Below are 22,587 nucleotides of genomic sequence, written 5' to 3'. Positions count from 1 at the left end.
ATTTGTTCATAGGTCGTTCGTGAGTTTCGTTTCATTTTGACATAAATAGCCGACGAATTATGCATCAACGCACGAGACACTTATTCTGACATGTCAAAACCGTCAATGAACGCATAAACTCCAAAACAGCTGCAAATCTACTATTTTGTATTTATATCGATTTTATGTCAGTATATTTGTTTAGCCTGTTTGTTTGTTTGTTTGTTTGTTCAATTACTCAGGTGCGTCTAAAACAACCGGAAGATACTAATATTTCGGGATATTATACTATTATTCTGACAATATTTCAAGCGACGCCCCTGAAAAATCCTGGCTGTTAACAAGTTTTGTCACACCATTGCCTATTGGGTCACCTGCTATGAATATGAACTTAGTGACATCCCATTCTGGTTTTAATATGACGTCGGTCAACTCCTGAGAAGGCTTTACACATGGGATTTTTTTTACCATTCTTCCAAAAGTGCATTTGTGAGATCACACACTGATGTTGGACAAGGTGACTGGCTCTCAGTCTCCGCTCTCATTCATCAAGGTGGGTTGAGGTCAGGACTCTGTGCAGGCCAGTCAAGTTCATCCGCACCAGACTCTGTCATCCATGGGCCCCTCTCATTCGTCTTTTTTATCTATCCTCCCTTCCTTCCTCTGTCCTCGTTCCCATGATCTAGATAGAGAATGATGGGGCGGCAACAATGGGATAGTCTACCCAGTGTTCTTTATAGATCAGTGGGAACGAGCCTGGAGGGCCGAGGATCGAGGAGAGGTTGAGAAGGAGCCCATATAGACCTTGTGCTGGTGCACAGTCATGTCGGAACAGAAGGTGCCATTTCCATGGGTTTGCCCCCTTGCTCCAGTGAAAGGAACTCTGAATTGATGAGTCATTTGATATTTGTTCCAAAAAGATGATATTTTTTATAATATTTTATTATATTTAACTATACTTTAGCAAGGTGTCTGTTCTCACGCAGTAAGAAACTGCTTAGAAGGCTGATATTTGCTCATTTATCCACTTTGCATGGCACAATCAACTATTAATCAGTTGAATAATTTGTGCCGTTTTATTTCAGTTTTTTTTGTATGTGATAGGGTTAGGTTGTCTTTGTAGTAACATGGTGCATTGTGCATACAATAGTCCCCTGGCGCGCCTCCGGATCCCCCGCGTTTAAGGGGGAACAACATGCTTTTCTTTCATAGGGCCCAGCATTTCTAGCAGTGCCCCTGGTGAAACCAGTCAGCGCAATGAAACATGAACTTGAACAGACTACACAATGCATTGTGGAAACAGGAACAGCAGGCTTTATTGACACTCATAATGCTGGTGCATATGCTACTCTTCAGAACAACAGGCACAACATGGGAAAGTAGTGTAGGATAATGCTAACGGTGTATAGGCCAAGTTATTTATGTGTTTGCAGTGTGTAAGGCCATATCTATGTAAAAAATGAACACAATCTTCTAATATTTGTAGCTCTATGTTATTATTATTGTACTTATATCTTCCCCTTTCATTTGTGTTACATCAACAGGCTGTCTCGGAGCAATCAGTCATCACATAAAAGAAAAAAGATAGAAATGCAATTAAATGATAATTACAGAAACAGCACATGCATGTGAGTAGCGTGATAGGATGATTTAGTCACTATAAAATTTTTCAGAATCTACTTTTATGGAATGGCTTTCATCAAGATGTCTGTGATATTCTAACAATGCAAGACATTTTTCTGTGACACCACATAAGGAATTAATTCCTTATTCCTTCCAGAAGCCTCTGTTGTGTTTCAGAGCCTCAATGAGTTGCGTCTGGAGCCTCTCTTTTGTCTGGTATTTGGGAAGACACAGGATCCCATGACACGTGAGGGATTCTGGGAAATGGTTTTGAGATGACTTTTGCCTGACACTTATGATCATCCGGATCTGGTTCATTCCCAAGATTGGCACACGACCACACCCAGTCAGGAATACTTCAAGACAGCAGGGGGAGGAATAGAATAATCAATAGACATTTATGCACCTTTTACATCCTGAGATTTTATAGCAATAATAATGTTGGAAAATGTGTGCAGGTCTGCGGTACTTACAAAGGAAGGCTTTCTTTTGATCTTGAGAAAGCTCGTCAAACACCTCCCAGAACATTTTAATCACAGGGTGATTTCCATGGTATCCTCCCTCATACGTTGTGTTCTATCATGCGAAATTAAATAATAGTTTAGTAATAACAAAACAAAACCAGATGCACTATAGGCACCAATGCACTATAGGCACAATTTCAGGACTTATTCATCTGGGACAAAAATCAATGATTTAAATGATATGCCCATACTTCACAGGGATAGCACAGAATGCTATCAATCTGCCCAGTGTATCATTGTCACCTAGACACATAGTCATAACAGGTGGGCCTATTTACCTGTTTGAGTATGTCCCAGTCGTAGTCCTCCTTCCCCACCATCATCCCCCTCAGCTCCTCTGGGTGGAACATCTCCACCACGTCTCGTGCACACACTTTGAAGAAGCCCCTCTTGAACTCTTCAAACACCTTCTCCACTGATTTGTTTAAGGTGTAATCCACATAGGCCTGAACAAACTCCTTCCTGTTGAAAAGGCACAGTCAAGTATGGCATGAGATACAACGGCAGAGAAAATCAGTCTTTTGCGGGGCACTGTTGACTTAAAATTTAAGTCTTAGAAAACTTCTGTGTCACTCCAGTAGCAGAGAAAATTCTGTGTTTGCATCTGAATGGTTACATTGACTACATGAATAGATCAAACTTTGCCAGTGTCTCTAGATGGAAAGAAGGTTAAAAGTACCCCATAGGAAATAAAATAAGACATACTGTACCTGTTTTTGCTTGTCACTGGTTTTCCCTCTTCTTTTGGATCCAGCTCCACTTTGATGCCACCCCAGGTAATCTGTAATATACATGAAATTCGCTCATTTGTGGCTGCTAAATATTAGATTGTACACTACCTAGTTAAAGGAGAACTTTCTCCTTTTTGTTTCTCAGGGTCACCGAGCAGCAGCTACAGCGCTACACTCTGGGGGCATGATTTAAAGACTCCTCAGCGCTACACTCTGGGGGCATGATTTAAAGACTCCTCAGCGCTACACAGACTCCTCAGCGCTACACTCTGGGGGCATGATTTAAAGACTCCTCAGCGCTACACTCTGGGGGCATGATTTAAAGACTCCTCAGCGCTACACTCTGGGGGCATGATTTAAAGACTCCTCAGCGCTACACAGACTCCTCAGCGCTACACTCTGGGGGCATGATTTTAAAGACTCCTCAGCGCTACACTCTGGGGGCATGATTTAAAGACTCCTCAGCGCTACACTCTGGGGGCATGATTTTAAAGACTCCTCAGCGCTACACTCTGGGGGCATGATTTAAAGACTCCTCCAGTATGTAGCGCTGTAGCTGCCTGCCTGCTCAAGCTGTTGGCTGCAGCAACTCGAGCTAGGTAGCACTGATTGTTTTTGTTTTCTTTCGTACCGACAGTACTCAGTGACTTCGAGAAACAGAAATCTATGGGAAAAATTGCTGGAGTTTTCCTTTAATGACAATTGTTTGTATTATGCTAAACTAAAACAATACTTACTGAATACGTCATTCCCAGATCAGTATAGTCATTCAAGATGTACTGAAGACTCCTTCAAAAATAAAGCACATTATGAAGGATAATCAAAGGATGTATTGCATTATTGCATTTTTATTTTATGTTTGTCACATTGAATACTGAGACTGAAGTCTCTTTTCCAAATGAGTCTTGGTCAAAAAAATAGCATTTGTAGGACTGAGTAAACAATTACATCATTAATCAATCATTGTTTATGTAGTTATATGTGCATACTCACTGTCCAACCACAGGACTGAACTCAGTCAGGTCTTCCAATGTCACTTTTGTACCCAGAAGTTTCTTGAACATAGCCAGAGGAAAAGGCAAATGCACAATGTTGTTGTTGTTCAAGGCAAGACCGCAAAGTATTCCAAAAAGGAAGTACGTTTTGGCTTCATGTTCTGGCTGTTTGAAAAGAGAAGTCAACAAATAAAGCACAGAAGCATTCAAAAGAGTACACGGAAAATAGCTCTCTGTGATAAAAAAAAAAAAAAAATGCATTGACCTTAGGTGGGAACCAGACAAGAGACTTGGTATCATCAAACATGAACATGCCAAAGTCAGGTGCCCTCAGCTCATCAAAAGTGTGAAGGAAGAAATCCTTCTGGTTCACTAGAGTCAGTTTTGACTCATCAACAAATTGGACCTAAAAAGACATTATTATTGGACACCTCTACCACTTATTCAATGAACACAAAATACACAGACAATGAAATAGGAAATAAATTACTGTCTTTTCCAACACCATAGTTTACACCAGTTTATTCAAACTTACATGAAGCTCTTTTTTGAAGTTGTCATGGTCAGTGGCAGCCAGTTGCCTGAATGTGTCCTCCAAGAGATGGGTGCGCCTGATTTTGAGCTTGAACACCGGAGTAGGGGCCTCCCCAGTGAAGAATTGAGACGCTTCCCCGCCACTAAGCACTTGTTGATGAATGTAGTGGTGAGTTGTCTGACATAGAAATGTGAAAGACTGCATGAAGGATTTGTTCTCATCCATCATATATGGGCCCAAAAGGATACCTTTCAGCTCTGTGGTCTTAGCTTTTATAACGTATAAGACTTTGGTTTATGAGAAGTAGGGGCTAGGTTAAAATATTGAAGAGAAAGAATTATACCTTTGTAATACCAGCATCATAATGGTAAATCAGCACTTTGCTCTGAAGATCAAGGAGGAATGGGAAACGGCAGAAAATGGCAGGAGTCAGTGGTACCTCCTACAGAAAATAGACAGTTAAACACATTAGTAGGCTACTATGTACATTTGTTAACATGTAGGCTAAACATAGGATATATTTATAAATAATGTATTTATAAATAAAATAGTATATCACCTGCACTTGTGACCATTTAATTTGTCTCCATAATGTCACATCTTGCTGAAGCATGACAGGGTTTTGGCCAAGTTCCTCTATGTAGAACTCAGAGAAAGAAACTTGCTGAGATTTCTGAGCTTTCTTATTAGCCTTCAAAGGAATTGAGAGAAATGTGGTTTATCACAATGCCACTGCACATACGAATTTCAATGTACCCCCAAATTCAGTAGTGAATGCCTTAATCTTGTGTTTTTAAACTGAGGAAATGCCATCAAACCTTCAGGGAAACACTCACCCTGTGGAGGGATTTGAGAACCTCCAGAGTGGCTTTCACACCAGGGTTGTAGTGGTGCAGCAGATTGGCCCTCAGGAGGAAGGCCAGGGCGTGTTTCCACACCAGGATGTGCTTGGACATCATGTCTTTACCCATGGACCCCCACCAGCCCTCTGGCAGTCACACACATCATTGGGACATTTACAATGCAGATAAATAGAATTTTAGCAATAAAACATTATTTAGTTCATTAACATATTGATACTGCATGAGGTGAACTATATCAAGAATATCAAATATCATCATAACAGCAATTTTACAATGAGGGCTTTCACATACAATGGCAAAACGGTACCATTGCACTCTGTCACCCATTGTCTTCAATGGCTCACTCTATGCAAGAATGGTATGCCACTGTACCAAAGTTTAACAATGGTGTGACTACCACAGTGGCCAGCACAGCCCATATCATGTTGTATGTGAAGGGAAACATGTGCTTTCCTCATATGTAGATCACATGCACATCAGATGGATAGCAACCAAAAGGTCACAAGATCTTACCCAGAGTTTCCATGACAGAGTTACCCAGGTTAGTTATGGCCACTGCAAGTGGCAGAACCAGGTTGATCACATTCTGGTCCTCTTGGAGCAGAGGACAGACAGGAAGGATTAGGAAGATGTCAGCTGCCTTCATTACTGATGAGAAACAGCAAAGGTGTTCCACCACTGGTATGATGTCTATCTGTGAGAAGAACCAAAGCAAGCATCAGTAAAACAGACATCATTGCATAGTATCATTCGTGTGTGTTCTGTATATAATTAAAGGAGTTGATTTTTGAAGAAAACAGGTTCATGACTTAACTGCTTTACGGATCCAAGTGACTTGTAGCAGTTTGTCGAATGCCTCACTTGCAGCTTGTAAGTCCACTCTCACAGAATTTGCTAACATCTTAGCTTGAGAATCACTAAAAATTACGACCACATAAATGCACATACATGATTAAATCTCCAGATCTAGCAATACGGGGCATTCCTCATTCCACCTGATCTCTGCTGTACTGGAAATGATACGATAACTTACATGTCCTTGGTGAAACTGCCCACAAGACTTGAACACGAGGAAAATTGCTTGAAAATTCTGTAAGAATCCACAGTAAGCTAATCACCATATCTGCATATGGAATGTATGAACATACAATGCTATGTTGTAAGATTGGTGACTGTAGAATTATTGCTCAATAAACCTCTCGGCCTCTGCAGCATTCTGGCCACTAGAGGGCGTTGTTAGCCATCTCTGCAGCTGGGCTTGATTTAGCTTTCCAACTGGTTGCAGTTCTGATGTTGCCTGAAAGAAAAAGTCCGATGGTACAGGTATACTAATAGTAAAATGCCTATTCAAATTTAACCTGAAATTGTGAATGGTTTTACCAACACTGTTTATGACTCCTACCTGTTCTGGGGGGAAGAAAACAAAGTTGGAATTCCACCCCGCTGATATTTTGAAATCTGGTTGTTTGAGACACCATTTAGTCATCAGATTGATTGCCCAACAAATAAAACAGTAAAGACAGCTAAATTGTAATTGCTGTTTTATTTTAAGAGCCTTTGATCAAGTTTTCCATTACCATGTAGTGCTTGGACCTCCACACCGGCCCTGGTCAGCTCCACCGTGGTGGGCTGAGTACTGCTCTCTGAGCGGCCATTCCCCAGCTGCCCTTTCCCTCCACTGCCAAAGGCCCAGAGGCGATTACAAGATCCCAGCACCAAGGTGTGGTGGCTGCAAAAGAAACGACAGTGATGAGTTACTATAAGAACTTTCCTCCAAAGTGGACCTGCCACTTAGCTAACAAAGTCTATGAAGTGAAAATGGAGGATGACAGGAGGACCAGGATGTGCACAGACTTCTGGAGCAAATATTTAATTCTAAACCAGTGGCAAACCTCTGACATTCACAGGTGCCAATGATAACAGCCTATGTAGAATGCTTTGTCTATATAGCACAACTATGTTTCTGTTTATGTATGTGCATATACATTGATGATTACAAATACACCAAAGCCCTACCTGCCACAGGCTATCTGTGAGGCTGGTCCATCCAGGCCTTCCACCCTCTTGGGCAGTAGCTCATTGGCTGTGGAGCTGTGTCCAAGCTGTCCTTGAGCTCCCTCTCCAAAGGTGTAAACATCACCATTCTAAGGAGAAACACAGTAACAGTTAAAGCTAATAAAGTCACTGATTTTACATAAGCGATAAAGATTGAATTCTCTTACTCTCTCTCCAGCTATGTGTGTGTGTGTGTGTGTGTGTGTGTGTGTGTGTGTGTGTGTGTGTGTGTGTGTGTGTGTCATCCACATGTACAGCATGTGTGTGTTCGTACCTTGGTGAGAACAGCAGTGTGTGCTTCTCCACAACAGATCCTCTTGATGTCCAGAAGTCTGAGGGCAGGCACTGAGCATATCCCAAAGCGACCTATAGCAGCAAAGCAGAGAGATCCCATGACCATCCCATGAACACACTGTCTCTGTAGGCAGCCCAGGCTCTGAGAGCTGGAAAACAAACATTTTTGCCAAACAAAAGTGAAACACTGAGTGGAGTTTCTCTCTGAATACCAAAGGGAGAGTTGAGCGACCTCTTAGGTGTGTTTTGTTTGGTCCTTGATTAAAATATAACATACATTATTTTGGACAGCAAATTAGCAAATTGAAACAACATAAACAAACGCAACGTCTTGCACAATCACACGTGTGTCATTATAATAAAACCTTCCTCCTCACTGATCCAACCATTGGTTGACTGAGTCTCTGAGTCTCTATTACCCTCTGTGGTATCAGAAGTTGACGTCCCCTAATGTCCTATTTAGCAACAGAGTGTACCAAATGTAACCTGCGTTGTGTGGATCCACCGCGGTCCAGCCCTGCACACGCCCGGACTCGAACCCGCTAACAATCCAGCTAAAAGCCCAGGCTACGAGCTTTCATGCCAGCAGCGCTCTTGAAGCGTTGGGGAGTGAGGTTTACTAACGTTCTACAGCATAGCTAACCAGCTAGCACCCGTTACACAAACAGCAAATGAAATTGACAGTGCACTGTACGGTACCTTTCTCATCCACCCTTTTGAGGCCCAGCTGCCCTGCCCTGTTGGCCCCACAGCAGTAGGCCAGTCCCTGCAGCGTGAGGGCCAGGGTGTGGGCTCCTCCAGCTGCGATTTGGGTCACTGGCACCCCCAAAAGTGCACGGACTAGAGAAGGTGCGGCCTGGATATCCACTGCCTTCCCCAAACCCAATTGACCGTGGCTATTCTGACCCCATGAGAAGACATCCCCTCCTGGAAGAACATCAATGTCAATCATAAATGTCAATCATCATCATCATTGTCACCGTTGTCATCATTATCATCATCTTCTTTATTTTGGGTAAGTTATATAATTTTATATCTTTACCTGTTGAAAGGGCCAAAGAGTGAACGTTTCCACAAGCAACCTGTGTGATCAATATTGGCCAGGGAGTTTGCATCGAAACCAATCTGAAAATGAAAGATTGAATGAAGGACTTCTTGGCCTACATAATTACCTTAATTACCTCATTTATAAGTTTCCATACCGTGGCTGAGACATCTTTGACAGCTGAATGCTTATCCCCAGCTGTCCTTCATCACCACGACCCCATGAGTAGACCTCTCCAGACGCGCAGAGGGCCAAGCAGTGCTCCTGACCGCATGCTACCGCCGCCACTCCCTCCAGACCATCCACCACTGGGACAAGGTAAACCATTTATTATAGAGATGGTTGCAAAACCTGGTAGGTCACTGATAAATAAGCAATTCTTCACACACACACACACACACACACACACACACACACACACACACACACACACCCTTACACTAATATTCTCAATACCATTCCTCTCTTACACCCACTTCCACTCATGTTTGCCTCTTTTGGTAGAAGTTTTCAACTGGAGTACAAATACAGAGACGAAGCTAACTGCATTTCGTTGTACTTGTACTCTGCAGAATGACAATAAAGTTGAAACTAACCTGAAAACTGTTTTGGAACTTCTTATCTGTGGTATTATCATGATTTTTTTTCAGTGAATTCCTAATATTTTAAACCAGAACATTAACAGACTAAGAACATTAATTAATCTCTTTGTAATTGGGTCAGTTTTCCTGGTGCAAAGTACATCCAAACAAAAAACTGCATCAGTCATCAACAGACTGTTACTTTCAAACTGCTGGTTACTTTAAAACTGAACTTCATGTGTGATGATATGATGGACTATGAAATGTAGCCTGACAGGCAAGTCAGCATATTTTATCTGGTTGTAGATGTAGATGTAGATGTGTGTGTGTGTGTGTGTGTGTGTGTGTGTGTGTGTGTGTGTGTGTGTGTGTGTGTGTGTGTGTGTGTGTGTGTGTGTGTGTGTGTGTGTGCGTGTGTGCGTGTGTGCGTGTGTGCGTGTGTGCGTGTGTGTGTGTGTGCGCGTGCGTGCCGCACTGAAAAAAGGATGCTACTGTAGGTTTCACCTTCTCAACTCGGTGATGAAGAAATGAAACTGAAAGGAACTGCTCTAGCCGAGAATTACAGTGCTAGCGATTCCTAAAGAAAATACACGGCTAACGGTCTTGTTGGATCTGTAACATCCAATAATTTGAAATATTTTAACATTTTCGAATGAAATAAAATAGGCTATTTCAGAGCATCTCTAACATTATTGTAGATTTCATGTAGATAATATCTTTTAGATCTATCAGTAGCCTATTATGTAACAGACTAGGCTACTTTATCTTACCTTTAGAATCTTTGTTTTTCCCTCTTCCCAGTTGTCCTTTATTATTGCGCCCATATGACAGGACTCGGCCATCATCCGTGAGGACAATGGTATGCTGCTCCCCACTGGACACTTGAGAAATTGGTCCTGAGCAAAATACAACAGGCTGTGGTTCATGAAAACTTATGAAATCCTTTGACAGTGGTAAACCCAACTGTCCTCTCGACCCATCTCCCCAGCAGAACATTTCGGAGTAACCTGGCGCACGGTGGGTGTCGCACTAGCTCAGTTCAGAACTCTTCACCTGATTTTGACCCTCCCTGTGAGTGAAACTAGGATGCATCGTCATTTGTTCATAGGTCGTTCGTGAGTTTCGTTTCATTTTAACATTAATAGTCGACGAATTAATATGCATCAACGCACGAGATACTTCTGATAAAACCGTTAATGAACGCATGAACTCCAAAACACCTGCAAATCTACTGACGAGTTTATAATTTATGTCAGTACATTTATTTAGCCTGTTTGTTTGTTTGTTTGTTTGTTTGTTTGTTAAATTACTCAGGTGCATCTAAAACAACTGGAATAGCCTAGCATTTCGGGAGATCAATATTTCAAGTGACGCCCTTGAAAAATCCTGGCTGTAAACAAGTTTTGTCCATTGGGTCACCTGTTGTGAATATGAACTGACATCCCATTCTGGTTGACGTCGGTCTACTCTTTTCAGCTATAGGCCTACCAACTCTTCCGAGAAGGCTTTCCACAATGTGTTCATGGGCATTTTTTACCATTCTTCCAAAATTGCATTTTGTGAGATCACACACTGATGTTGGACAAGGTGACTGGCTCTCAGTCTCTGCTCTCATACAAGGTGGGTTGAGGTCAGGACTCTGTGCAGGCCAGTCAAATTAATTCTCACCAAACCCTGTCATCCAAGGGCCCCTCTCATTCGTCTTTTTATCTATCCTCCCTTCCTTTCTCAGTCCTCGTTCCCACTGATCTAGATATAGAATTGAACTTCAATGAACATGTCACCATCACACAGAAACGTGCACAACAGACTGTATGCGTACGCAAACTAAGATCACTGTCTGTTGCCCCCCACCTCCTTCTGCTACTCTACACAAGCATCATCCAACCCCTTCTACTCTACTGTTCCCCCTGTTTCTTCACTATACTAAATATAAATGTCACCACTGCTCACCAGCAAGAACAAACTCATTAAAGTCTCACACTAGCATCCAAAATCATACAGCTTCCCACCCCCAGCCTCACTTATGCAATGACACAGCCACCACACGCCTTGCCCGCACCATGGCAAGCAGCCCCGACCATTCCCTGAACCGGTTTTTCACCCTACTCCCATCTGGCCGCAGATACAGAGCCCTGGACTGGAAAAAAAGTGCACTTTAAGAAAAGTTTTGTACCCTCAGCCATCACTGCACTTAACAAACTCCAGTGACAATAATCCATCTCCTCTATAATCGTGTTTATGTTGTCTGCACTGTCCACTTTTGCTTGCGCTGTGTTAAGGTGGAGGGGAACTAAAGGGAGGGGGTGTATGGTGGGTGTCACATTGTATGTTTATGTTAGGTTATATGTGTGGTGTGTGATATGTTATATGTATGAGACTGTGATGTGAACATCAAATGCTGCTGTTTTTTTATGGAATGTATTGACATGTGAAGAAGAAATAAAGACTCTATCAATCTATCTATCAGTGGGAACGAGCCTGGAGGGCCGATGATCGAGGAGAGAGGTTGAGAAGGAGCCCATGTCTTTATGGACCTTGTGCTGGTGCACAGTCATGTCGGAACAGGAAGGGGCCATTATATGGGCTTGCCCCCTTAGTTCCAGTGAAAGGAACTCTGAATTTTTCAGCATTGACCAAGAGATTATGGACAATGGATGCTCTCAACTTTGTGGGAACAGTTTTGGGGATGGCCACTTCCTGTTCCAACATGACTGTGCTGTGCACCAGTGCACAAAGCAAGGATGAACTTGACTGGCCTACACAGACTCCTGACCTCAACCCAATAGAACATCTTTGGGATGAATGAGAGTGGAGACTGAGAGACAGTCCCCTTGCCCAACATCAGTTTGTGACCAGACAAAATACGCTTCTAAAAGAATGGTCAAAAAAATCCCATGAACGCACTCCTAACCTTGTGGAAAACCTTAACAGAAGAGTTGAAGCTGTTATAGTTGCAAAGGGTGGGCCAACGTCATATAATGAAGAAGGGGATGTGAAGAATGGGATGTCACTAGAGATCACATGCAAGTCAAGGCAAGGAACCCAATACTTTTGGCATGCTTTTCCCCGATAGAGGCTGATCCAGTAAAAGGCTGGTCCTCATCGTCATCGGGGGAGGCTTCTTGTCTCTACATTACGATTGGACACCTTTATTTTGCAGCCGCCAATCAGTTGCCCAAGGCTTGCGAAAAAGGGAGGGGACACAAATACTGTTTACATACACGGAGGAGGGGCGGGACTGTCGAGCTCCATTGGAGAGTTGAAAGCAAAGGGAAAGCCTCTCGAGAAAATTCAAGGTAAAAAATATTTGTTGTCAAACGTCGAAATCATCACAAGGACGTTGGGAGTGAACGCTAAACGTCGAATAATTGAAAACTGACTGGAAGTAGTAAAGGTATGAAAACCATAACCTAGCTCAATGTGCAGTTTCTGGACGAGGCTAATTTAGTGAAATGGCTTCTCGTTTAAACATATGAGGGTAAGGTTACCAAAGGGTGCTATTTGGCTAACTTGTAACAGCGACTTTCAATCGTCTCTTTGAAATAGTCCACCATTTAAATCATTTGAAAATTTGTATGCATTGGTGTTAGCTATGTGAGTGCATCAGAGACCAATAGCTGTTGTGTGTTGGTAAGGTTTTGCTTGTTGGTTTGTGCGTGTGTTTAGGGAAGCCACTTGGCTAACGTTAATGCTAGTCGAATAATTTAGTAGCATAGCATTTAGCTAGACTGCCAGCTAGCTCGCTCATGTAATCCGACTGAATGGCTGGCGGGGGAGGTGTTGTTGGCAGCCACCGCTTGTTACATCAGAAGTGTGGTGTACTCAGGTTGTGTTAGTTCTCAGCTAACGTTATGTATTAAAAGGTAGAGTTACCGGTATTTGAATAGATTTATAACTTGAATGTAGTGATCTAACGTTAGCTCTCAATTCACTATCGACTCCTCGATTGTAAATAGGAGGCCTACACCTAAAACGAGTCTACAGATAGTACTTCCTAATCTTACCTACATTTTGTGTGTTTCAGTACTGAATCGTATACATTAGTAACGCTATATTTTGTAGTTCGTGTTGGTATGACGTTAGTCGATAATCTTCGGCACAATGCTGCATGAAATCCACTGTCGTCATTAGGGTTTACAAAACTTGCAAAAGGTTGAACAGAACTCGCGGTGCTGAAGTGAGACAAGACCTCGTGTAAGACGGACGGTATGCAACTAAATGTATTTATTTACTGTACTGGTATGTGCTGACGCTTCTCCTCTCTGTGTATGTTGTCCCCCTATAGACAATCTCTGAACAGCTGCTGCCTGTTCCTCACCGGAGGGCATCCCACCTCTGAGGTTATGTCAACGGCTGTACTCCTTCGCCTGGCTAGGTCTGCAGGGGGACCCCAACTATGTCGTCGTGTCACTCGGCAGGTGGCCTGTGCCCAGCAGCAGGAGACCCCGCGGAGGGCGTTGAGCACCCCTAGCATGACACTGGCCAGCAACTCTCGCTTTGACCCCGACAGCAGTGGCCAGCCCACTACCTGGGACTCGTTTGGTATCTGGGACAATCGTATCGATGAGCCCATTTTGCTTCCGCCCAGCATCCGCTACGGCAAGATAATCCCAAAGGTGAGCTTGTCTAGGGTGGGCTGTGCCTCTCTCATTGGCCAGAGGAAGGAGAACGAGGATCGCTACCAGCTCTCACAGATGACCAGCAACATCATGTACTTCGCTGTGTTCGATGGCCATGGCGGACCAGAGGCAGCAGACTTCTGTGACAAGTTCATGGAGAAGTACATCAAGTAAGAGCCCCTGCAATGTGCCACATACCCTTGCTGATTATTCATATGTGTGTGTTGTGGACCAAATAAGCTCAGGTTGATCAGGGTTATATGAATCATTACAGGTCCCATGATATAGAATAGAATATATACTTTTTTGATCCTGTGAGGGAAATTTGTTTCTCTGCATTTAACCCAATTTAACCGAATTAGTGAACACACACAGCACACAGTGAACACACCGTGAGGTGAATCACACATTAACCCGGAGCAGTGAGCTGCCTGCCCAACCAGCGGCGCTCGAGGAGCAGTGAGGGGTTAGGTACCTTGCTCAAGGGCACTTCAGCCGTGGACTGGTCGGGGATCGAACCAGCAACCCTCAGGTTACAAGCCCGAAGACCTAACCAGTAGGCTGCCCAAATCAGGGTTTTAGATTTAAATCATTACAGGTCCCATGATATGGACCTCTGTGATATCTATGGGAGTGTGATGTGCTGAGAGGGCATTGCAATGTAGCACTGCAGTGCTGCTCTTAGTGTTCTCACAGCAGGCACAGGTCCTGCTCACCATAGGTCAGGTTCAAAAGTGGCAAGTTTCGTTATTTGATATGCAGTTACCAGCACCTCAGAAGTTCACATTTCAGTTCCAGACGTACAAGTGACGTACACATAGAGCATGATCATACTACTATAGAACAGTATCTAGAGATGCAAAGGGAAAGAAATATATACAATAGACAAATGTCACAAATAGTAATGCTTTACATGTTGTCAATCCACAGCCTGTCTATATATGCAAACCTTTGCATCTGTAAGTCAAATTGTAAATGTTTTTGTTGCAGAGATCTTGTTGGTGAAGAAGATAACTTGGAACTGGTTTTGACCAAAGCATTTCTGGAAGTAGACAAAGCCTTAGCACGACACTATCACTTCTCCCCAGATGGTATGTACTCTATGTTGACATGTGCAATATCTCTGTGTTTTGATCTGTGTTGTGAGTTTGGTCTTTTCCTGTTTTAGAGCATGTAGGGAAGCATGTAAACTGACTGTGTTTCCAGTAAATGTGCAGATGGCAGCTTCAGTTTGCACTCATGTGGCCACATACTAACATATTTTCAGAAAATGTAATGTATGTTATAGCTATCCCCAATATTTAAATGTAATGTATGTTATAGCTATCCCCAATATTGAAATGAATGCCATCAGTTCCTAGTGTATACCTGTGCTGCCTTGGGTATGTTATAGCTATCCCCAATATTTAAATGAATGCCACCAGTTCCTAGTTTATACCTGTGCTGCCTTACTGACCGCTTTAGCTAGAGCACCCATGTGTGCATCAACCTAGTCTAATCCACAGAACGGTGTTAACTCTATACGGTGCATATCTCTGCTCCCTACACTAGTTACGTCATTAGAACCCCTAGGAGGTGGAATGCAGGTGTTAGATGTGTCTGGTCAGATAGATCCGTGCAATGATTGTAAGGCCCAGCCCTGGGCTCTGCTGCGTGCAATGTACAATTTTGCCCTTGTGTGTGTGCGTGTTATTCACGACAGCTATGGACCCAGCTAACAGCCACTAAGAGCTGAAGCTCAGCGGTACCTTTATGGAAGGCGGGGGGCTAGATTGGTCCAGCGGGTCCTTGCCTGGACTTCTGGAAGGTTCCGCAACTTTCTCAACCTTTTTTTCTTCCTCTTCTCTATCTCACGCTGTCTTTATCTTTACTATTGTGCTCAGATTTCTCTTCTCACATGCAGTGTTGGTAAACAGACACGTGGCTTGCCCTGTCGTAGTACAGCTGTCTATATTAAAGTGTAGAGCTATTTGTAGCCTGCAGCAGGCTGCATTTGATTTATCACACACATGCTCTTTCATTCTCCTTGATAGTGTGCCAACGCTGGTGCTGGGAGCCAAGATTGGAGTTGCTCATTTGTTCTTCTGAATGGCTGTTATAATAGATAGATAGATAGATACTTTATTGATCCCCAAGGGGAAATTCAAATTCATAATGAACATGCTTGTTCACAAAAATACATTTTAAGTGAATACATATGATCAACATGATATTACATACCTCTCTTAAAGTGAATGTAATAAAAATGTCACAGTACATTTTAAGTGGATATATGATATACATACAGTACCTCTCTTAAAGTGAATTTAATAGTGTCATGATCTACTTAAATATTTTCTAAAAGTCTGTAGTTTTATATACTTCTAAGACTTCTTGGAACAGCCAGTTCCTTAATGCAACCTTACTGTGAAATCTCTCCAGATGATAACGATTTGGCAGCACCCTGCCGCGGGCTAAATATATCTAGCTACTGTCCAGTTTCAGTGTACTCTTTTGAACTCAGGCTGCTGGCCATCGTGTTCTGCCTGAATGACCTCCGTAGTGCTCGCACACCCTCTCAGTCTGACCAGGAATCTCCTGTCAGCCTTCCAAAGGAGGCCCTGCATGCTCAACTCTCTCCCTCTCTTCACTGCTCAAATTCATATCCTGTTTTGGAAACAAGAACCCCCCCTCCCCTCCCTCCCAATCCCCCCCCCCCCCCCCCCCCCCCTGTCCTCATACTGTGGAGTAGAGTAGCATAAAATCAAGTGTGAGAGAACATGTGTATTATTGTGTGTGTGTGTGTGTGTAGGAGAGTGTGTGCGTGGACTAGAGAACTGTGAGTGTTTACTGTATGTAGCCCGTATTTGCATCAGTGTTTTGGAACAAAGTGCTTATCAAGAAACAGCCATCTCCGTGCATGTGTGTTTGAGCTTGTGAAGTGTGTGTGTGGGCACTGGGGCGGAGGTGTGCGCATGTGTAACCCTTCGCATCTCTGGTACATTACAGCCACGCTTCAGACGGCAGGCACCACAGCCACGGTGGCGTTGCTAAGGGATGGCATCGAGCTGGTGGTTGGCAGTGTGGGCGATAGCCGGGCAATGATGTGCCGAAAGGGCAAGGCCCTCAAGCTCACCATGGACCACACGCCAGAAAGGAAGGACGAGAAGGAGAGGTACACACACGCACACGCACACACACACACACACACACCATATAAGCACATAGTGGCTACGCGGATCAGCATAACAATTTATGAATTTATACATCTATACATTTATACATCTAAATGAATAATATGAAAGTTACGAATCCATACAAAACAGTCAGAGAATGAACATACCTAGCTCAGAAGGTGGTTATTGAAGGGGGTTGAGCAATTTCAAGGTTATTTTACACACTCACACTAACACACTCACGCTAGTCTAGTAGCAGATGAGCAGATGAACACCGCATTGCAGCAGGACTTGACCCTCTTTACTGTCTGTAAACCAGTTGGTTCTGACTGGACTGGAGATGGGCAGACAAAAGGTGTAGTGTAATAGAATCTGTATTGAGTCAAAGAGTATAGAAATACCAAGAGGCGAAACTCAATAGAACGTTCCATTGCAACAATCGCACCCATGACCCAGCTGTAGCGCCGCCATCTTGGACTGAACGCAACGCAACTGTCATAGAATTGAACGACACGGTTACTTCTATACTCTTTGATTCAGTCACAGTTTAGGAGTTCTGGACTGTTCTGCTGCTATATCTCTGCTACAGGATAGCATAGCACTTTGCTGACATATTATAGCGTTCTGTCTGCTGCAGTAACATAGCACAAGTACTCTCACTACCTTACTTGTATCTTATCTCCTAGTGAATGCAAACAGTGTGTTAGTCCCATAGGTTACACATTTGGAGAATGGCCTTGAAAGGTCGTGCGTACTGCTGTCCAGTCCTCACCTTATCTGATGCATGCTTGTTTTGTTGATGTGTTCTCTCGCTCTGCCCCTGCAGGATCCGTAAGACCGGAGGCTTTGTGACCTGGAACAGTCTGGGGCAGCCACACGTCAACGGCAGGCTGGCCATGACCCGCAGCATAGGGGACTTTGACCTCAAGAAGATGGGGGTCATCGCCGAGCCCGAGACCAAGCGCATTTCGGTGAGCAGCCCCCCCCCCCCTCTCTGTTCCATGCACTTACGCTCTCCCAGTCCAGCTGCAGTGCAGCAACTTTAATGGTGATTTGTGCCAGAATTTGGTTTGTGTGTGCAGACTGTGCACTTGTGTTCATTTGCTGTGTATGTGTGTGTGTCCGTGTCCACCAGCTGCATCACGTCCACGACTCCTTCCTGGCGCTGACCACCGATGGCATCAACTTCATCATGAACAGCCAGGAGATCTGTGATGTCATCAACCAGTGCCATGACCCCAAAGAGGCCGCCCAGAGGATCTCTGAGCAGGTACACACCCTGTCGTCACATAGCGATTACACACCGTCATCACACTCGGTGTGGGTGTCACAAGCTACAGATTAAACCCTGCCGCCGTTGCTTTCAAATGTATTTATTGCTTTCAAATGTATTTATCTGTTAGAAAGGTTATGGTTGGACTGCTAGTTTTCAACCAAAAAATCCTTAGTACCACATTAAGATTGTAAAGCGAACCTAAAACATATTTAATCCACTATCTAAAATAATATATATGCAAAATAGGCATATGCAGTGTTTATTTTTGCTTTTGGTGGTTCTGTCTGGTGGATTTGAGAAATGTCTGAGATTTGGCTTTTCTGACGTGGAAAGCAACTTCAACCTAAGGAGGACCTTTGGACACAGTGACTATTCATATAGCCAGCTGAGTAGTTCATGTTACAGAGAGAAAATGCACACTGTATATAGGTCAGTACCATCTCGTCATGGGCTGGCAGAAGGCTGGTGTCGGGTGATCATGTGTATGTTTGTATGTGCATGTGACTGAGTGTGCGTGTGACTAGGCGCGTGCAAATGTGTGCGTCTGCACGCGTATGTGTTTTTGTGTCGACTCACCTCTGAACCCGTCCTTGGCAGGCAATTCAGTACGGATCAGAGGACAACAGCACAATCATCGTGGTGCCGTTCGGCGCTTGGGGCAAACACCAGGGCTCAGACACCACCTACTCCTTCAGCCGCAGCTTTGTGTCCAGTGGCCGCTGGGCTTAAGGTGGGCAGAGGGCAGAGGCGTGACGGCGGGAGACGGAGACGGCCATCGCTGTCCTCCCTGCACGGGAGGCGTCCAGTGTGCAATATGTAGAGATCTAGATCCAATCGAAGAACCATGATCCAGCGCCTTACAAATGCCACACGTTCTAACACATCATCTAGTCTGGGACTGTGAGGAAAGTGCTCACAACTTGAGTAAGATGCACTTATCAAGCGACACGTCCAATGCATCAAAATGCTGCCACATCATTCGACTCCGAACTCTGCAGGGGGTGGTTGCAGTTCATGTATTTTTACACAGGTTCGGTTCCCAATGTCTTGGCCATTGAAAGGGTATAATTAATTTCCAGTGGAATGATTATGGTGTCTGACAATAATGTTATTGTGAAGATGCAGAGAACGCTTTTCTGGCCAGGAGTAAGGACCGTTTCCTCTGGTCAGTCGTGGCTTACGGTGGTAATTGCAACTGCAAAATGATTTGCACTCTGTCGCCACCTACAGCCCAGTGCCTATTTACACAGGTAGAGATATTTAGTGTTGCATAAAGCTGCACGTGTTAGAAAATGTGCAATCACTCTCCAACAGAGTCCTCATGCAGCTTTACTTTGGGCCAGAACGGAGTCGACTGGTGTGGCAGCCACTTCACATGAGGGCCAGGATGCCCTCAGCAGCTGTGGAGCTGTGGCTAATCATTCTTTATGTGAGGCAAATGTTGGCAGTACGCTAGTTATTAATTAGCAAAGAACCAAGTACATTTGTCCACTGAGTTACCATTTTTCTGGTTTAAACAAACCAAAACATCTAATTCAGTCCTTGGCACTTATGTATCAGGTGTTCAAATATTACCTGGGTATGAATGTTAAGTTTCATTTCTTTGATTTACACACTAAAATCAGCTGTTTGAGTTTGCAGCTCAGCTGTCATTTGTGTAGTAATTACCTCAGCCTCAGTGTTGGCCGCATAGCAGAAGTATGGTGAATGCTATTGAAAGGAAGATTCAATAGGCTTCTCTTTTGTGGCATTTTAAGCAGTCAACACGCTCAACGCAGCTGGTTTCATGTGTGTAATTCCTTATGCTTCCTCATGGGGTCGCTCTCCCGTTTCCTGTAGTTGTCCTCATTGCCATTCAACTGGATGACCAGTTGGTGTACTTAACAGCCATATAGGGAGGGGCGGCTGTAGTCTTTAGATATTGGAAAGCATTAAGATCAAAGAGGTCTTGATGGCAGCTCTTAAGATGAATGGTTACCCTGTGAAACAGAGAAACCCCTTATTCCACAGACCATGCAGACGTAATCCAGTAAAGGAATCAGGATGTGAACAAAGTGATGTAGGTGACTTGCACTGTTCTGGAAGTGGCCCCACCCTCTCAGTCTGATCAATAAAACCTTATGGGTTAGTTAGTCTGATCAATAAAACCTTATGGGTTAGTTAGTCTGATCCACTGAACGTGTTCAGTATAGTTTCTGTGCTTTAGGCTTTGCGATTTTATGGCTGTGTCAATACAAGCAGTAAGCACTTAAATGGCACCAGCTTCCAGTGTTGGTAACAGAACTAGGAGCGGCTATCAGGGATTAGTTTGGTTTCATTTCGGAACTCGCTGAACAAGGAATCTATCTAGAATGGACAACTGAGATTTGCATAGAATCTTTGGTTTAATTAACCAAACATGCCTGTCCTGAAGGTGTTTTCTTTTTCCCCCACCCTTTATTCAGTCCCTGAAAAAGTGCATTGTATGTAAATCTTGTCATTTTTGTATAATAAGGGTTTTTTTTTGTATATAATTATTTATATATTTTGATGTCCAGCTAAAATACTGTGGTTTGTAAAAACGTATACTATTGTATAGTGGTTGCTCGATTGAAATGTTCAAGTTTGTGTGTGGACTATATGCAATTCTAGTGTTGAGTGAGCATATAGTGAAGAGCCTGCTGCTGTCATGGACAGAGAGCTAACAGGGAGGTGAGAAAGGAGGGGACAACAGTCACGGAGGATGTCACTCTGTCTCTGACGGTGTTAGAAGCCTTGTGTGACATTAGAATGTTTGAGTGAACTCATGCAAGTTGGTTGAAATCTTACTGTTTGGGCTTTAAAAAATGCTGTTTGGTCTTCAAAGGTGAAGGTGTTGTGTGTCTTGGTTCTGCTTTATGTCTTCCCACAATTTTTTTTTATTTTTTTTTTTTTAACCAAGCAATATCTTCTAAACAAACTTCTGAACTCTGGCTTTTGTGGGTCTCTAATGTACTGTGATATATTCTGGGCACAATCTCACAAAACGTATCTTTCTTGTACCAAAATATCTGTATCAGATTGCTTCTCTGAATGTGAACTCCAGAAGTGAATGTACAATGTGTTCGAAGGCCATAACTCAAGCCCTCCTGCCTACACCTGAGTGCTGTTTCCAGATTGGTTCCTGTTGTGGAAGTCAGTGCACTCTCCAGCCCTCCTTACCTACGTTTCACTATATTTTACTTAAATGCAACATGTATCACCAACATTCAGTGCAATTAGTGAACGCGCCCATTCGTGGGAATGGGGTGTGAATTGAGCTATTTTACCGATCTCAGAAGTAATTGAAATATTCTGCTGTACAGTATGTTTAACCATTTTGCCTTCCCAGGTACAATAAACAGTTGTTTGTTTCCATGCAAAGTACATGTGCTTAAAATCCTTGAATAAACTCCAAACAAGAAACGGTTTGTGTTTCCTTTTGTCTAACTCTATAGTCAGCTAGTTGTAAAGGCCCCACCACCAACTACTACACATTTATAGTATTGGTTTCAGCACATTGTGCAATTTACACCATCAGTGCTTAGTATCGGCTTTTCTGAACAAGCAGCGCTTCTCATACTGTTATAGTTGGAGTACGTAAAGCTGGATGAATAGAAGAAGGTTTTGTGGCTTTATACCTATGCTGTGCTGGTCCTTTACTAAAGCAACTAAATGGAGCTCAAATGCTAACCTATTTTAAGTCATTTACAGCGCCTCTCAGAGTCTGTGATGAAGCTCACATGCCTCTGAGGACTGGCAGCAGGATAGGAGGCAGGTGATTTTGGGACTTGCGGTTTTAATTTGGGACGTTTTGGGATTGGGGCCATTTGTGTGGTTTGTAATCATCAAATTTGCAACCCTCGGAGGTCAGATGTTTCACACAAGATTTACTAAACTAGGCTACAGCTACATAACACCAAATGTGTACAGTGCAATCTATACTGAAACGTCTTAAAAATGGTGGCATCCACAAGATGGCGTGGTCATTACACCCCCAACATCATGCCATACTGGACCAATAGTGCAAACTTCTATGCTTTATCTCTTCATTAAAGTAGCGATAATGGACAGTTGCAGAATTATGTTTTTTTTTTCTTTGTTCTTTTATACTAAAAAAAATCACTGAACTGACATTGGTTTGAGATATCATTGTTGACCAATAATAATAAATGATGATTAAAAAATCTTTTGATATTATGAGGGATGTTACACCACTAGGCAATAACTAAAAGGTAGCCTATTTCATGATGTCATTCGATTACCAAACTGAGTAGTGAAATCCTCTGAGTCATGATTACATGCAATGTGG

The 22,587-nt window shown here is 43.3% G+C and overlaps 2 protein-coding genes across 3 annotated transcripts; one reads left to right on the top strand and one right to left on the bottom strand.

Moving 5' to 3' along the window:
- Positions 1-1,277: 1,277 nt before the first annotated feature.
- On the bottom strand, positions 1,278-10,227 carry LOC134067621 (probable E3 ubiquitin-protein ligase HERC6). Its single transcript, XM_062522990.1, has 23 exons — positions 9,996-10,227; positions 8,802-8,952; positions 8,642-8,724; positions 8,299-8,526; positions 7,580-7,671; positions 7,267-7,394; positions 6,828-6,979; positions 6,653-6,708; positions 6,447-6,547; positions 6,284-6,340; positions 6,065-6,167; positions 5,764-5,944; positions 5,224-5,375; positions 4,947-5,078; positions 4,731-4,829; positions 4,388-4,564; positions 4,118-4,258; positions 3,851-4,017; positions 3,595-3,646; positions 2,837-2,907; positions 2,405-2,588; positions 2,076-2,178; positions 1,278-1,958 (listed from the first exon to the last, which is right to left on the bottom strand). Exons 1-23 carry the CDS (start codon positions 10,219-10,221, stop codon positions 1,747-1,749), a joined length of 3,048 nt encoding a protein of 1,015 aa, XP_062378974.1. The 5' UTR covers positions 10,222-10,227; the 3' UTR covers positions 1,278-1,746.
- A 2,240-nt stretch (positions 10,228-12,467) lies between these two features.
- On the top strand, positions 12,468-21,704 carry ppm1kb (protein phosphatase, Mg2+/Mn2+ dependent 1Kb). 2 transcript variants are annotated; one of them, XM_062522976.1, is made up of 7 exons: positions 12,468-12,524; positions 13,514-14,017; positions 14,838-14,938; positions 16,836-17,001; positions 17,829-17,973; positions 18,138-18,272; positions 18,876-21,704. In XM_062522976.1, exons 2-7 carry the CDS (start codon positions 13,572-13,574, stop codon positions 19,005-19,007), a joined length of 1,125 nt encoding a protein of 374 aa, XP_062378960.1. In that variant the 5' UTR covers positions 12,468-12,524; positions 13,514-13,571; the 3' UTR covers positions 19,008-21,704. The 2 variants fall into 2 exon arrangements, with proteins under 2 accessions (XP_062378960.1, XP_062378952.1); XM_062522968.1 differs by having other exon boundaries at positions 12,475-12,622.
- Positions 21,705-22,587: the final 883 nt, after the last annotated feature.

Source organism: Sardina pilchardus, chromosome 2 (genome assembly GCF_963854185.1).
Source record: "Sardina pilchardus chromosome 2, fSarPil1.1, whole genome shotgun sequence".
Taxonomy (NCBI): domain Eukaryota; kingdom Metazoa; phylum Chordata; class Actinopteri; order Clupeiformes; family Clupeidae; genus Sardina; species Sardina pilchardus.
The sequence above is the reverse complement of the archived record's forward strand: the minus strand, read 5'-3'. Positions and strand labels throughout refer to the sequence as shown.